The sequence below is a fragment of the Marmota monax genome, unplaced genomic scaffold (genome assembly GCF_021218885.2).
Source record: "Marmota monax isolate L192 unplaced genomic scaffold, Marmota_monax_Labrador192_F-V1.1 WCK01_AAM20220418_F8-fsc00023, whole genome shotgun sequence".
Taxonomy (NCBI): Eukaryota; Metazoa; Chordata; class Mammalia; order Rodentia; family Sciuridae; genus Marmota; species Marmota monax.
Genome location: NW_026692907.1, coordinates 15,144,896 through 15,162,672, shown reverse-complemented (window position 1 = coordinate 15,162,672; position 17,777 = coordinate 15,144,896). Strand labels below are relative to the sequence as shown.

The following is a 17,777-nucleotide window of genomic DNA, read 5'->3' as shown; positions in this document are numbered from 1 at the left end:
ATAAGTATATACCATAGTGTAAAATATGCCAAATAAACCGTGTATATATATTTAGCAAAAAAAAAAAAAAAAAGAAAGAAACAATAAGAAAGCCTACATCCTGGGAACAAATCTTTACTCCTCACACTTCAGATAGAGCCCTAATATCCAGAGTATACAAAGAACTCAAAAAATTAGACAATAAGAGAACAAACAACCCAATCAACAAATGGGCCAAGGACCTGAACAGACACTTCTCAGAGGAGGACATACAATCAATCAACAAGTACATGAAAAAATGCTCACCATCTTTAGCTCATTTATTGATTGGGTTATTTGATTTTTTGTGTTAAGTTTTTGTGTTCTTTGTATATCCTGGAGATTAATGCTCTATTTAAGGTGCAGGTGACAAAGATTTTCTCCCGTTTTGTAGGCTCTCTGTTCACGTTCTTGATTGTTTCCTTTGCTGTGAAAAATCTTTTCAGTTTGATACCATTCCATTTATTTATTCTTGCACTTTAGGAGTCTTGTTGAGGAAGTTGGTTCCTAAGCTGACATAATGGAGAGTTGGACCTACTTTTTCTTCTAGTAGGCTCAGGATCTCTTGTCTGATGCTTAGGTCCTTGATCAACTTTGAGTTTTTTGCAGATTTCATTTTGTTACATATGGATTTCCAGTTTTGCCAGCATCATTTGTTGAAGAGTCTATCTTTTCTCCAGTGTGTGTTTATGGCTCCTTTGTCTAGTAAGAGATAACTGTGTTTATGTGGGTTTGTCTTTGTGTCTTCTATTCTGTACCATGGGTCTGTTTTGGTGCCAATAGCATGCCATTTTTATTACCATAGTAGATAGAGCCTCCTTCTTAAGTGGAGTTTGAGCCTTGAGCCTTGTAGTTCTTTAGTGGTAATTAATTTAGTCCTATTAACAGACCCCAGGTGTGGTGGTGGCAAGATTTAGGGAGAAGGGGATGTATTCTGTAATCCAACAACTAAATCTTTTAGTGGGCCTTTATCCCTGAGGTGTAAACTTTATGAGTGTTTCTTAGCATTTTTTTCTTCTCTTTAATTGGGACAAGATAACTAATAGGTATCAGAGTTGGGTATATTTTGAGAGAGGGTCTTACTGAGTTGCTTAGCGCCTCACTTTTGCTGAGGCTGGCCTTGAACTCATGATACTCCTGCCTCAGCCTCCAGAGCTGCTAGGATTGCAGGCATATGCCACCGTGCCAGGCTAGAATTGGGTATTTTCTTTTCCTGCATCCATTATGCTGTTGTAAAACCCAAGTTGGTTAAGTTCTTAAAATAGTTTCCTTGAAGATGGGCCTTTGTTTAGGAGAACAGAACATTTTGTGTGTATTTCAGAATTGTTACTCCCCATCCATCTGCTGGAACCCTGAGGGAATTTGTCTCTGATTTTCATCGGGAGAACTTGGTGAACTCATGAAGGTGAAAATGAAAGTATGGGCCCCTCCATAATGCTGGATCCCCAGTTTTTATCTCTCAAGGTAGTCTGCACTCAGTCTTCAGTAATTAGTAAATTGTTCTTTAAGTTTTCCTACCACTACTTATTCCATTGGCAGTTTTTGCTTTCTGTACACTGCTATTCTGTTTTCACCTACCTCTTTAATTTTCAATGTAGTTCTTTTCCCTATGATCTCAATTTTCTGGTGGACCTAAACGGAAGTAGAAAACAAACATCTTGTGCTGTAGCTCAGTGGTAGAGCACCCCTTGGTTCAATCCTCAGTACCATCAAAAATAAAAAAGATTACTTTCAAGGGCTTTACATATTTGGACTGGAAGCCAAAAGAAAGTCTGTTCACTCCTTAATTCTTATCTGTTGTCACTATTGCTTTTTAGAAACTACTCAAAGGATTATAACCTAAATCATAACCTAAAGATTTCAAAGGTCACCAGATTCAATCTTTCTTTCCATCTCTCTGAGCATTTGACAATAATTGTCCTCCTGAAGATTTTTTTTAATTTCCTTAACCTTGGACTTTACTGGTTCATTTATTGCCTGCCTGAATGCCTCCTATCTGGTTCTTCTTTTTCTCTCCAGTTTTTTTCCTTGACCCTATTACCTTCTCTTTGAGTCTTTAAATTTTTATTTTATAATTTTTATCTCCTCATTGTACTTTAGAAATAAAACTAATGATCACCCTAACTCTGAATTAGGTAGTGTTATTAACCTTAATTTACAGAGAAGTAAAGAAACAGACTAAGAAATTTGCTCAAACACATGGCCTATGAGTTCTTGATTAAATTTGGGTATTTCAATTGTCATTTTGGGATTTAAGTTTTCTTGTGAAATATGACTATTTTATATGTTACAAGTTATAATAAGAATTGAATTGATCTTGTTTGTGCTTTTAAAAGGTCACTATATGTTGTGTGGAGAATAGATTTCAGGGGATCCAGGTAAAGTAAAAAGACAGTTAAAAGAGCATTGCAGTAATCCAAAAAAGATAAGATTGTGTTTGGACCAGGATAATGGCAATAAAGATGATGACAATTGAGTGGATTCTGGATATATTTTTACTTTTTTTCACCTAAGCACCTGGGAGAACAGAATATCCTTAAGAAAAAATGGGAAGGACTATAAGAAGTAAATTTCCTGAAAAGGGTGAAATGGTAGTGGTGGTTAACACCAGGAATTCAGTTTTGGACTTGCTAAATTTCCTTTATAGATGTCAAGTAGGCAGGTAGGTATATGGTTTAGAGTTATGTATTATGGATTCATTTTCACATAATGGCATTTAAGTCATAGCATTGAATGAGTTTATTAGGCTATGAATATAGAAAGAAAAGAGAAGTTTAATGATGAAGGCTACAGAAAAACTAAGAGGAAAACCAGGTAAAGGGAGTGTCCCACAATCCAAGTTAAAAAAAAAAAAAAAGAAGGAACAGCTAGATCAAATGCTGCTAATAAGTAAGATAAGAATATTGAAATGATTATTTGCTTTAGCGTTGAGGGTAGGTATGGGGAGGTTTACTGTGAATAAGAGCTTTTCTCTTGGTTTCTTCCAGAAGGAATAGGTAAGACAGTATAAACAGGATTGGCTATTTTGAATGATTTTAGTTGTTTTTGAGGCATAGAGGCTATCTATTGGGCTGGCAATTGACAGTGGAATGATTGGAACAAGTATTGTGGTCCAGAATGTGGGATTTCAAAAGAGGTTGTCAGGAGTGTGGACTTGCGGTTGATCGATATGTATTTGAAAAATCCCCTCCTAAGAGGAGGACTTCTGGGGCTGGGAGATATGAGGGAGGCAGGAAACCAAGGAACAGTGTAACTTAGGCATATTTCCATATTGTCCAGAACAAGCTATGTCTGACATGTAGGGCACATTTTTAAACATCAGATTTATAGAAGCTAGAAACATGGTTAATACAGAGGTGCAAGGTTAAAGTAAGAGCATGATTGGAATTCACCATGGTTTTGGTTTTACCAGCAAGTGTTATGACATAAAAGAAGGGAAAAGGGGATGAGAATGTAAGAAAGGAATGATTATAATAATTAACTATCAACTATGATAACTTAAGATCAAGAGAGAAGAGGTACATAAGAGAAAAGCATGGTAGCATCTGGACTTAAAGATCATAATAGAGTGGAAGGATTGTTGATGTTGTGGTTTAAGAGAGTGTTTAAACTGAAAAAATAGGAAGTAAGCATTGACCTTTCTAAAGACAAGGTCAAGCATATTGATCATCAGGGTAAGTGGTTGAAGTAGCAATATAACATCATTTATGTAAGTTTTCTAATAAGCTACGGTAGTAGAAGGATTAGCTTTATGGATATTGAAATACTCAATAATTATGGCAGGGATAATATTGGAGAGAGAGCACCCATGGAAGAAGAGAGACAGAAGTGATGGTATTAGAATATAGATGGCCATTGAAACCAGGTTTGGTGTATATAATGAGAAAATAGATTGCTGAGGTTCAAGCCTGTTGTAATATATGAAAGAGGAGTTTATTAAAGGAAAAATAGAACATGAGGACTGGATTTTGCATCTTTTATATATTTATTTATCTATGTATCTATTTGTCTATTTATTTTGGTAGTTGGGCACAATAATTTTATTTTCTTTCTTTATTTTTATGTAGTGTTGGGGATTGAAACTAGTGCCTCACATGTGCCAGGCAAGCGCTCTACCACTGAGCTACGACTCCAGCCCTGAGGACTGGACTTTGTAAAAAGGACCTTAGGGCAAAAAGTTAAGGAGAAAGAAAAATAAGAGACTTGACGGTAGCAACAAAGGAATGATTCTACTGATGTATTGTGGATTTTTGAATTAGCTAGAAATGAAGAGAAATCTAAAAGATTAATTAGTAGAAAATGGAAGATCAGAGGTCTCAAGGAGGTTAAAGAATAAGAAACTGGTGTCATAGAAACCAATTTGAGAAGTCAACTTTTCATAAAGGGAAATAGTCAACTGTCAGATGCTACAAAGGTGAAGAGTGCCTTGAATTCAACAATTTGAAGGAATGGATGATATTAATGAAAAATTGGAACTAGATAAGAGAAGCAAAAAAGTAGACAGGGTGGGACATGAAGCTCAGTGGTAAAGTACTTGCCCAGGATGCATGCAGCCCTAGATTTGATCCCCAGCATCACAGAAAAAAAAAGAAAAAGAGACAGTATTATTGACTAATATTTTAGAAAACTGAACTATGAAAGGGAGAAGAGATGTATTAATAGGTAGAGGAAGGCATAGCTAAAGAAAAGATGAGATGATTGAAGCATGTTCATGGGGAAATAATATGATTAAAAGACTTGGGATTACTCATGAAGAAGAGTTCCTTAGAAGAGACACATTTCAAAACATAGATAAAATATTAGAAATATTAGTCTTATAGATTATCAACTCTTATTGAATGAGGAAAAAAGATAAGAATATATTGATGAGTTTGCAGGAAGCAGAATTTTAAGCAGGTAGAGAAAAGATATGAAGGAATTTTTACATAATTGAAACCCTTTTATTTGTATTGTCAGGATAGTATAGTCCTTAGAAATGAAATAGGGTAGGATACTTGAACATGTTTGAAATAGTGTGCAAATGGAATTCATTTTCACATTAATTTAAAAAGTATGTATTTAGCGCCTATGATATATTAGGCCCTAGGCTGTGTGCTAGGAACATAGCAATGAGTATGACAGTTTCTACCCTAAATGTGCCTACATTCTAAGAAGAGTGGAAAACAAGAAACAAAATGTCAAATAGTGATAACAATGCTGTGAAGAAAATAAATATGAAAACTCGATTGATAATTGTCATTTAAAGATATTTTATTCTTGTTTTATCTTTTATGATTAAAAATTAAAAGTATTATTAAAATGTTTTCTTTGGCAGAATATTTCCGTTTTATAAGCTAAGGGAAGATCATCCTCATTTTATAGAAAACTGTAGTACAGAATACTAGAATGAATAGAAAGTAGGTTCTGTTTTTAGGAATTTACAGAGTAAATCCTGCCGCAGTCTGGCTGGGCACAATTCAGGAGCCACTTGTCAAAAGAAACGAACTTTATTTTTAGAACCACACACACCAAACAAAACAGCTCCTCAGGAAAAACCTTCAGAGCCCAACTGCCATTACTGGCTTCCCACAAGCCTCTCAACCTCCCCCACTCCTCCTGCTCTTGAGGCTGATTGGCTGGGTTGTGTGGGCGGAGCCAAAAAAAGTCCCCCAATGAGCAGCTCTGTGGTCTGAAAGGGCCGGGAAACAGCCCAATGAGCATCACTGCAGAGGAGCCAATCAGTTGGCAGCTAGAAGTTTGCTGGGGCCGCTGTGAGCCAATCATCAACTGGCAGCTGGAAGTTTGCTGGCAGCTGGAAGTTTGCTGGGGCCCCTTCGGCTGTGGCTCTCAACACAATCCAAAAGTAAAATTCTTTCTTTCAGACACAAATATTTAGATTATAACTTTTCTTATTAAAAATCATACATTATTTGGGGCTGGGGGCTCAGCGGTAGAGTACTTGCCTAGCATATGTGAGACACTGGGTTTGATCCTCAGCATCACATAAAAATAGATAAAGGTATTGTGTCCAACTAGAACTAAAAAAATTTTTCAAAAAATCATTATTTGTTCAGATGGGAACATGATATTCTTTCCTGTTTAAATCTGCCTGTGTAACTGCAGAGTGTTTGTGCTTCCTGGGTGCCAGACACTTCTTAACCATAATACCAAAGTTAATTCATTTACTCATAAGAAACTGTGAGTTAGATACTATTATAATCCCTGTTTTATAAGTAAGAATATAAGACTCACAAAAGTCAGTACAGCCTTTGAATCTTACATCCTGTGTCAAATCTCAACTCTTGTAAGAATTTTTTCCCTATTTAAGCCTCTGTGATTTTACATAAACTGTTAATAGAGCACTTGGTTGCATGCCTATAATCCTAGCAATTTGGGAGGTTGAGGCATAAGAATGTTAAGTTGGAGGCCAGCTTCAGGAATTTACTAAGACTCTGTCTCAAAATTAAAATAAATGGACTAGGGATCTACTCAGTAATAAAGTACCCCCAGGGTTCCACCCTTGCACACACACACACCCCCAAAAAAAGTTAATAGCAACTTTTTAGAGTTATTGTGAGGAGAAAAGTCACATAGTGTATATCAACTCTCTAGAACTATGCTTATGCAAAATAATCTCTCAAGCAGTTATTTATTTCATGTTATATGGTTAGATTATTCATGTTTATAAATGTAAGTGTACCTTTTTTGTTTGTATTGATTTTTCTTTTCAATCATGGATCCTTGTATTGTATTGTCTTTTCCTGATATAGGAATAATGCCTCACTATTACCAAGGAAGTCTATTAGCTTTAATGCCACAAGAAAAGCTCCAAACAAAGGATATATTGGTGCAAATCAAAGCAAATTGACTGTATCAAGAAACTTACTTATTCCACCTGAAATGAAATCAATAGAAAAATTGAATATTCCCAACATTAAGACAATACAGGTAATATTCTTTAGAATTCTGAGTTTATTTTAAAATGACATCATGTAAAACTATTGGAATTTTAGAATAATCAACTGATCACTTCAAATATTGAAATATTGATTTGATTAAAATTTTTACTCCGTAATATTCCTTACAGCATAATAGTAGCAAATGGCTCCTGTAACTCACTATGAATAATAGGAATATTGTAGTAGAATAAGGAAAGTCTACTTAGGACATTAAGAATTATCTGTTGTTAATGATAGCTAATATACTACTGTCATCTACTCTCCTCAGCAATGTAGTCTTTTTTTTTTTATTGGTTGTTCAAAACATTACAAAGCTCATGATATATCATCTTTCATACATTTGACTCAAGTGGGTTATGAACTCCCATTTTTACCCCAAATACAAATTGCAGAATCACATCGGTTACACACTCACATTTTTACATAATGGCATATTAGTGACTGTTGTATTCTGCTACCTTTCCTATCCCCTACTATCCCCCCTCCCCTCCCCTCCCGTCTTCCCTCTCTACCTCATCTGCTGTTGTTCAATTCTCTCCCTGGTTCCCCCCCGCCCCTTTCCCCTCACAACCTCTTATGTGTAATTTTGTGTAACATTGAGGGTCTCCTACCATTTCCATATGATTTCCCTTCTCTCTCCCTTTCTCTCCCCCCACACAACTCTGTTTAATGTTAATCTTTTCCTCATGCTCTTCCTCTCTGTTCTGTTCTTAGTTGCTCTCTTTATATCAAAGAAGATATTTGGCATTTGTTTTTTAAGGATTGGCTAACTTCGCTTAGCATAATCTGCTCTAATACCATCCATTTCCCTGCAAATTCCATGATTTTGTCATTTTTTAGTGCTGCGTAATACTCCATTGTGTATAAATGCCACATTTTTTTTTATCCATTCATCTATTGAAGGGCATCTAGGTTGGTTCCACAGTCTAGCTATTGTGAATTGTGCCGCTATGATCATTGATGTGGCAGTATCCCTATAGTACGCTCTTTTAAGATCCTCAGGGAATAGTCCGAGAAGGGCGATAGCTGGGTCAAATGGTGGATCCATTCCCAGCTTTCCCAGGAATCTCCATACTGCTTTCCAAATTGGCCTCACCAATTTGCAGTCCCACCAGCAATGTACAATTGTACCCTTTTCCCCACATCCTCGCCAACACTTATTGTTGTTTGACTTCATAATGGCTGCCAATCTTACTGGAGTGAGATGGTATCTTAGAGTGGTTTTGATTTGCATTTCTCTGACTGCTAGAGATGGTGAGCATTTTTTCATGTACTTATTGATTGATTGTATGTCCTCCTCTGAGAAGTGTCTGTTCAGGGCCTTGGCCCATTTGTTGATTGGGTTATTTGTTATCTTATTGTTTAATTTTTTGAGTTCTTTGTAGATTCTGGATATTAGGGCTCTATCTGACGTGTGAGGGGTAAAAATTTGTTCCCAGGATGTAGGCTCTCTATTTACCTCTCTTATTGTTTCTCTTGCTGAGAAAAAACTTTTTAGTTTAAGTAGGTCCCATTTGTTTATTCTTGTTATTAACTCTTGGGCTATGGGCGTCCTATTAAGGAATTTGGAGCCCGACCCCACAGTATGTAGATCGTAGCCAACTTTTTCTTCTATCAGACGCAGTGTCTCTGATTTGATATCTAGCTCCTTGATCCATTTTGAGTTAACTTTTGTGCATGGCGAGAGAAAGGGATTCAGTTTCATTTTGTTGCATGTGGATTTCCAATTTTCCCAGCACCATTTGTTGAAGATGCTATCCTTCCTCCATTGCATGCTTTTAGCCCCTTTATCAAATATAAGAAAGTTGTAATTTTGTGGATTGGTCTCTGTGTCTTCTATTCTGTACCATTGGTCCACCTGCCTGTTTTGGTACCAGTACCATGCTGTTTTTGTTACTATTGCTCTGTAGTACAGTTTGAGATCTGGTATCGCTATACCTCCAGATTCACACTTCCTGCTTAGAATTGCTTTTGCAATTCTGGGTCTTTTGTTTTTCCATATGAATTTCATGATTGCTTTATCTATTTCTACAAGAAATGCTGTTGGGATTTTGATTGGCATCGCATTAAACCTGTAGAGAACTTTGGGTAATATCACCATTTTGATGATGTTAGTTCTGCCTATCCATGAACAGGGTACATTTTTCCATCTTCTAAGATCTTCTTCTCTCTCTCTCTTTAGGGTTCTGTAGTTTTCATTTTATAAATCTTTCACCTCTTTTGTTAGGTTGATTCCCAAGTATCTTATTTTCTTTGAGGATATTGTGAATGGAGTGGTTTTCCTCATTTCCATTTCAGAAGTTTTGTTGCTGATATACAGGAATGCCTTTGATTGATGCGTGTTGATTTTATATCCTGCCACTTTGCTGAATTCATTTATTAACTCTAGCAGTTTCTTTGTAGACCCTTTTGGGTCTGTTAAATATATTATCATGTCATCCGCAAATAGCGATAATTTAAGTTCTTCTTTATCTATTTTTATGCCTTTAATTTCTTTTGTCTGTCTAATTGCTCTGGCTAGTATTTCAAGAACTAAATTGAATAGAAGTGGTGATAGAGGGCATCCCTGTCTTGTTCCAGATTTTAGAGGGAATGCCTTCAGTTTTTCTCCATTCAGAATGATGCTAGCCTGAGGCTTAGCATAGATTGCTTTTACAATATTGAGGTATGTTCCTGTTATCCCTAGTTTTTCTAGAGTTTTGAACATAAAGGGATGCTGTACTTTGTCGAATGCTTTTTCTGCATCTATCGAGATGATCATATGGTTCTTATCTTTAAGTCTATTGATGTGGTGAATAGCATTTATTGATTTCCGTATATTGAACCAGCCTTGCATCCCAGGGATGAATCCTACTTGATCATGGTGCACAATTTTTTTGATATGCTTTTGTATTCGATTCGCCAGGATTTTATTGAGAATTTTTGCATCCAAGTTCATTAGAGATATTGGTCTGTAGTTTTCTTTCTTTGAAGTGTCTTTGTCTGGTTTCAGGATCAGGGTGATGTTGGCCTCATAGAATGAATTTGGAAGAGCTCCTTCTTTTTCTATTTCTTGAAATAGCTTGAAAAGTATTGGTATTAATTCTTCTTTGAAGGTTGTAAAACTCCACTGTATACCCATCCGGTCCAGGGCTTTTCTTGGTTGGTAGTCTTTTGATGGCTTCTTCTATTTCTTCCTTTGTTATTGGTCTGTTTAAATTGTGTATGTCTTCCTGACTCAATCTGGGCAGATCGTATGACTTAAGAAATTTATCGATATCTTCACTATCTTCTATTTTATTGGAATATAGGGTTTCAAAATACTTTTCTAATTATCTTCTGTATTTCTGTAGTGTCTGTTGTGATATTCCTTTTTTCATCCCGTAAGTTAGTAATTTCAGTTCTCTCTCTTCTTCTCTTCGTTAGCATGGCTAAGGGCCTGTCGATCTTATTTATTTTTTCAAAGAACCAACTTTTAGTTTTATCAATTTTTTCAATGGTTTTTTTTTTGTTTCAATTTCGTTGATTTCTGCTCTGATTTTAATTATTTCTTGTCTTCTACTACATTTGCTGTTGTTTTGCTCTTCCTTTTCTAGGTTTTTGAGGTGTAGTGTGAGTTCATTTATTTGTTGGTTTTTTCTTTTTTTGAGGAAAGAACTCCAAGAAATGAATTTCCCTCTTAAAACTGCTTTCATTGTGTCCCATAGATTTCGGTATGTTGTGTCTGTATTGTCATTTGTCTCTAAGAATTTTTTTATCTCCTCCTTTATGTCTTCTGTAACCCATTGATCATTCAGTAACATATTGTTCATTTTCCATGTGATGTAGGATTTTTCCTTCCTTCTTTTATCATTGATTTCCAGTTTCATTCCATTATGTTCAGATATGGTGCATGGTATTATCTCCACACCTTTATATTTACTAAGATTTGCCCTATGGCATAATATATGGTCTATCTTTGAGTAGGATGCATGTGCTGCTGAGTAGAACGTGTATCCACTTGATGAAGGTTGATATATTCTATATATGTCAGTTAAGTCTAGGTTATTGATTGTGCTATTGAGTTCTGTAGTTTCTTTATTCAGCTTTTGTCTAGAGGATCTGTCTAATGGCGAGAGTGGTGTGTTGAAGTCACCCATAATTATTGTGTTGTAGTCTATTTGACTCTTGAACTTGAGGAGAGTTTGTTTTATGAACGTTGCAGCACCATTGTTTGGTGCATACAAATTGATAATTGTTATGTCTTGTTGGTGGATGGTTCCTTTTAACAGTATATAGTGTCCTTCTTTATCCCTTTTGATTAACTTGGTTTGAAGTTGATTTTATTCGATATGAGTATGGCCACTCCTGCTTGCTTCCGAGGGCCATATGAGTGGTATGATTTTTCCCAACCTTTTACCTTCAGCCTGTGTATGTCTCTTCCTATCATATGAGTCTCCTGAAGGCAGCATATTGTTTGGATTTGTTTTTTTGATGCAGGTTACTAGCGTATGTCTCTTGATTGGTGAATTTAGGCCATTAACATTTAAGGTTACAATTGAAATACGGTTTGTACTTCCAGTCATGTTTGTTTATTTATTTATTTTAGTTTGGCTAGTTTTTACTTTTTGGTTATTTTCCTCCCCCTTTACTGAGATACCTCCCGCTGTTAGTTTTGGGCACTATTTTTCAATTCCTCTTCTTATAGTATTTTGCTCAAAATGCTTTGCAGTGCTGGTTTTCTGGCTGTGAATTCTTTTAGCTTTTGTTTATTGTGAAAGATTTTAATTTCATTGTCAAATCTGAAGCTTAATTTTGCTGGATACAGTATTCTTGGTTGGAATCCATTATTTTTCAGCGTTTGAAATACATTGTTCCAGGATCTTCTCGCTTTCAAAGTCTGTGATGAAAAATCAGTCATTAACCTAATTGGTTTACCCCTGAATGTAATCTGCCTCCTTTCTCTCGTAGCTTTTAATATTCTCTCCTTGTTTTGTATGTTGGCTATCTTCATAATTATATGTCTTGGAGTTGGTCTATTACGGTTTTGAATGTTTGGGGTCCTGTAGGCTTCCAGGATTTGGCAATCCATTCCATCTTTCATCTCTGGGAAGTTTTCTAGAATTATTTCATTTAACAGGTTTTCCATTCCTTTGGTTTGAATCTCTATGCCTTCTTCTATCCCTATGACTCTCAAATTTGGTTTTTTTATGACATCCCATATCTCTTGAATAGATTGCTCATGAGATTTAAGCATCTTTTCTGTGTTGACTATATTCTTTTCAAGTTGATAAACTTTGTCTTCATTATCTGATGTTCTGACTTCTACTTGATCTAGCCTATTTGTAATATTCTCGTTTGAGTTTTTAATTTGGTTTATAGTTTCCTGCATTTCTAGGATTACTGTTTGTTTTTTTTTTTTAAATCTCTATCTCCTGGTAAAGCTCGTTCTTTGCCATTTGAATTTGTTTGTTTAATTCGTTTTCAAAATATACTTTCATTGCTTGGACTTGCTGTCTCATGTCTTCTCTAATATTCCTTTCCATCTGAGTTAGGTATGCCTTGAGTTCTTTCCCTATCCATGTTTCTGATGCTTCTAGGTCCTCCTGTAGATTTAAGTTGTCCTGCATTGTTTGTACTCCTTTTTTCCCTTGTTTTTTCATGTTGTTCAAGTTACTTTCCAGCTCTATTTGATTGCTGTATTTCTGCTCTCTCCTATAGATTTGTTTTGGTTTTGTATATCTCTGTTGTCTCTCCTTTGTGTTGGTAGACTATGCCTGCTAAATTGGATTCTGCTGGGAAGGTATTCCGACGGCCGAGCTCCAGTGACATCACCTCTCTGCTATGGCGGGCCCCAGGCTCCTTGCTGGGATGTCCGAATGGGGGGTGGGACTGGACTGTCTCTGGTTGGTTTCAGCTCCCGGTCGCCGGCGGGCTGGCGGTCTCCAGCCTCCCAGTCGCGCGGGCAGCGGGTGCTGTCGCTGGCAGGCAGGCGATCTCCTGCCGCCCAGTCGCGCGGTCGGTCGCCGGCGGGCGGGCGGTCTCCAGCTGCCCAGTCGCACGGGCAGCGGTCCGGCTGTTGCCGGCGGGCAGGCAGTCTCCAGCCGCCCAGTCACGCGGGCAGCGGGTGGGCTGTCGCCCGAGGGCGTGCGGTCTCCAGCCGCCCAGTCGCGAGGGCCTGGCCTCTAGTCCCCTGGTTTCTCCTGCTAGTCCTGGCTTCTCCTGCTAGCCCAGTCTTCCCCTATGCGATGCCTCTCGGCAGTTCAAACTGTACTCTGGGCCTGCCGTTTGCTGTGTGTGGAGGGTGGCTATTGGGAACCCCGGCACTCTATTGTTTTGATTTTTCCCGCTTGCCCTTCCCCCAGCGCTGGCAAGACAGGTTTCGTTTTCGCCGCTGATGGGAGGGGGAGTTGGAGGTCAGGTGTCTCTAGCTTTCCCCACGTCTTTATGCAGGCTCGTTCTGATAATCCCTCCCCCGGAAAGCCTAGGAGAGATTTTATGTGAATTCCCTGCTGTATGGGAGATGGGTTGAGTAACACACACCTGTTTTATTGTTGCAATCTGTCGGAGACTGGCGGTGGTTATGTCATCTCTCCAAGATGGTGGCCGCTGGCTTCCTTGGTGGAGTTTCCGTTGTGGGGGATAGAACTGGACTGTTTCCTTCCCCGCCTGAAATCCCGAAATCAGCCCGGGGCTCAGTGAGGCCACAGCTGGCAGGATTCCACAGAATCCGTAGCAACGATTCTCTCTGCTTGCTGGTCGCTTCTCGGTGGCGCCCCACCTTCTGTAGCCGCGGGGCGGGCCGCTCGGATCAGTCAGCCTGGATCTCCGGTCGCACAGTTGGCTCATGTTTGAGATTCAATTACTGGACCTCGGTGCTGGAAATCCTTCCTCTAGGTTTCGGTGCACCCCCATTTTGCTGTAAATTCCTAGCAAGATAGTTTTTTGTCGTTCTAACTCGTTATTCACCTGCGCATTGACGCGGTACACGGGGTGTGATGCACTCTCTTCGCGGCCATCTTGGAGAGTCCTGCAATGTACTCTTGAAAATGTCATCAAATTAATTATCAGAATTGTCTCATAACAAAAGACTTTAAAACATTTAATCAAAACATAACATATATAGAAAAGTACATAATATTTAACTTTGAATGGATCAGAAAATGATTTTTTAGATGGGACATTAAAATCACAGTCTTTTAAAGATATATTTGGTAAATCAGACTTCATGATTGGATTAATTTGTAGGGCATTTATGCCCTAGGGCATTGTTGAAAATAATAGAGCAATTAATAACTGAGTGTGGACAGGGAAAGAGTGGAACAGAACCTTAATTCTCTCAGAACATTCCCAAACTATACCATCTCACTGAGAATCAACAGCAAAGGGCTATGAAATGAGATGGGGGATATTAGTTTCCTAGGACTGCCTTAACAAAGGACAAGAAATTTTTAAAAATAATTGAAGTTTACTGTCTCTTAGTTCTGGGAGTCAGAAATTTGAAATCAAGGTGTGCTGTCTGAATGGTACGTTTTGTTTCATGTTTCACTTCTAGATTCTAGTAGCTCCAGGTATTCCTTTCCATGTAGAGGCATCACTCCAATATCATCACATATCACATTATCCCCATGTGTTTTTTTTTTTTTTTTGTTTTTTTTTTTTTTCCCTCTGTGTATATGTGTTCAAATGTCCCCTTTTAAGGGCAACAGTCATTGGGTTAGTGCTTACTCCAATAATTTGGACTTGGTTAAATCTGCAAAGACTCAGTTTCCAAATAAGGTTATCATCTCAGTGAACTAGGACTTCAATATCATCTTTTAATGGATAGTTAATCCATACTAGGAATATAGGCTTCAATAAAATAATTCAACCAATCACTAAACAAATAAGATAATAATAATATCAGGCTCTGAAGAAAAGGGAGGTACCAATACCCAGAGTTACTATAATACATCATCTAAAATCTCCAGTTTTCGACAGAAGTACAGAAAGCACAAACCATGCACAAGAAAAAGCATACAACAGAAACTGCCAGTGAGAGGGATCAGATGGTCAGATTTAACAAAAAAGATCTCAAAGTAGCTATTATAAATTTGTTCACCAAAGTAAAACCATGAGTTCATAACCCACTTGAATCAAAGTGTGAAATATGATATGTCAAGAACTATGTAATGTTTTGAACAACCAACAATAAAAATTAAAAAAAAAATAAAATGACTAAGTTACATTATAGCTCCAAAAAAAAAAGTAAAACCATGATTAAGATAGTAAAGGTGGTATGGTTATAACCAGAGGAGTTCTCAGAGAGGAGAACCTCAACTCAAGATAAGAGGTCCTTGGAATATGTGACAGAAAAAAAATTTAGCATGTGCCAGTCAGAGACCGGTTTGTTTAAGAAAGTTGATTCACATTCAAGGGAGAACTGCTGGCCATCTTGAGAGTGTAAAGGAGAATGTTAGCCACCTTGAAAGTGAAGCTCTGGGGTAAAACAAGTAATACGCATTCAGGGGAGAATGCCAGCCACCTCCAGAGGGATAGACAGCAAAATCTTGGTCTTGAATTGTAATGTTTACAGAGGGACAGTAGCTCGGAGCTGAACTACAGATGGAGGCAGGGTAGGTACATAGACTTTTATCTAAAATATGTAAGAACACTAGCCACTCATCAATAAACAAATAACCTGATTAAAATTTGGGTATATAATCTAATTACTCATTTCTCCAAGGAAAGCACAAATGGTCACAAAGTATGTGAAAAGTTGCTTAATATTAATCATCAGAAATTCAAATCATAATTATAACCAACTCACACCCACCAGGATGCTGTAATTAGAGTAAGATAACATTGGTTGGTAAGGATTTGAAGATCAGAACCCTCATACACTGTGGGTGGGAATGTAAAATGATTTGGTTATTTTTGAAAAGTGTGTTTTCTTTAATGTTCCTTAAAAGTTTAAACAGTCTTACTTACCTTAGGGCCCAACTCTTAGGTATATATACCCCATGAAAAATTAAAGTGTTCCCAAACAAAGTTGTATATAAATGTTTGTAGCAGCATTATTCATAATAGCCAAAATATGGAAATGGTCCTTCAATGAAAAAAGGGCTAAGCAAATGTAATATATCTGTATGATAGGTTATTATTCAGGCAGGAAAAGGAATAAAACACTGATGTATATCACAAAATGGATGAATCTTGAAAACATGATAATTGAGACAACCAGTGACAAAATATTCCATGGTGTATTAATCTACTCATATCAAAGTCCAGAATATGAAATCTGTAGAAACCTGAAGTATATTAGTGCTGGCCTAGGACTAGGAGACAGACAAGGGTTAAGGGGTCATAATTAAAGGATACAGGGCTTCTTGAAGTGATAAAAATGTTTGGAATTAATTGTGGTGATAGTTGCACTTATCTGTGAAAATACTCAAACTCAATCATATATATTAAAAGCTATTTAAAGAATTAATTAGTGCATATTACATGTAATATTATTCCAATTTGAACTTTAAAAATTAGATAAAATGGAAAAATTCCTTAAAAGTGGAAGCTATTAGAGAAATTTTATGAGTAATTTGAAAACCTTCTTTCAAAGATAATTCTAGGCCCAGATGGCTTTACTTACGATACATGCCAAGCATATATGGATGAAAACAGAACACAAAATGTGGATGTACTTCAAAACTCATTTTATGAGTGTAGTGTTACTTTGACATTAAAATATGAATACAACCATATTCTCATAATAATTCATCTATGCAAACATAGATGAAGAAAATAATATGCCAATAAAATAATAGCAAATGCTATTTAATAACAACAAAAATGCATAATATACCATAAGGAACTTGGATTTATACCAAGAAATCAAGATTGGTTTCACATTCAAAATCCAGAATGTAATTCAACACATTGATAGCTTAAAGGGGGAAGGAAAAAAAAGAAAAGCATATGGTTATCTCAATACAGAATATCTGGTAATATTGAATATTCATGATTTACACAAAAATTTTTAAAAACTGGGTATCAAGAGGAACTTCCTTAATAGAATTTAGGGTATCTGTTAAGTCCTGCAGAAATGATTGTATCAAATGGGGAGACATCTGGGGGAAAAAATGCCACTTCTATCCAACATTTTTGGAAGTCTTAGTTCAATTTGGCATCAAAAAGAAATGAAAGTAAAAACTGGAAAGAAAGAAGCAAAATATTGAGTATTTGTAGATTACTGAATTATCTACATATAAAATTTAAAGTCACCTAGTGAATTATTAATGTTTATTGGATATCAGACTTAAAAACAAAGCAAATACATATTTATATGAATTTGCATGCAAGCAACAAATAGTTAAAAATCAGATATTTTGAGTAATATTTGTAATAGCACAAAAAATGTATCAAGTAATTGTGTAAGAGTATAACAAAAGATGCACATACCGATATTTTTTAAACTAAAAATTTTTATTGGGATCCAAAGAATAGAGAGATTATTTTCATGCATAGAAAGGTCATGTTTAAGTATGTAGATTATGTGCAAATTTTGATTCACAGATCTTTTGCCAGTTCACTCAAAATCTGTATTTTTTTTATATATTTATCAAGATAATTCTAAAATTTATACAAAAATACTAAAGGCTAAAAATAACAAGGATTCACCCGGGAGTAGTGGTACATGGTTGTAATCCCCGCAACTTGCTAGTCTGAGACAGAAGGATCATAAGTTGAAAGCCAGTCTCAGTAACTTGGTGAGATCCTTCTCAAAATAGAAAATACAGGAGATGTGGCACAGTGATAAAGCAATTTTGTGTTTATGAATCTGTATGCTGGTTATGTGTGTGTTCTGTTGAAAAGTCAGCTGTAAAT

General features: G+C 36.7%; 1 protein-coding gene across 3 annotated transcripts in view; it reads left to right on the top strand.

Annotated features, from left to right (window-relative positions):
• Dnai4 (dynein axonemal intermediate chain 4) overlaps window positions 1-17,777 on the top strand; it is a 128,985-nt gene that overhangs the window by 6,618 nt on the left and 104,590 nt on the right. For 2 of the 3 annotated variants that reach the window (XM_058581577.1, XM_046451048.2), the window contains exon 2: window positions 6,768-6,945. The exons of the other annotated variant lie outside the window; for it this stretch is intronic. In XM_058581577.1, the coding sequence (XP_058437560.1) occupies window positions 6,768-6,945 (178 nt within the window). The remainder of the gene's footprint in view (window positions 1-6,767; window positions 6,946-17,777) is intronic. 3 annotated transcript variants of the gene reach the window in all.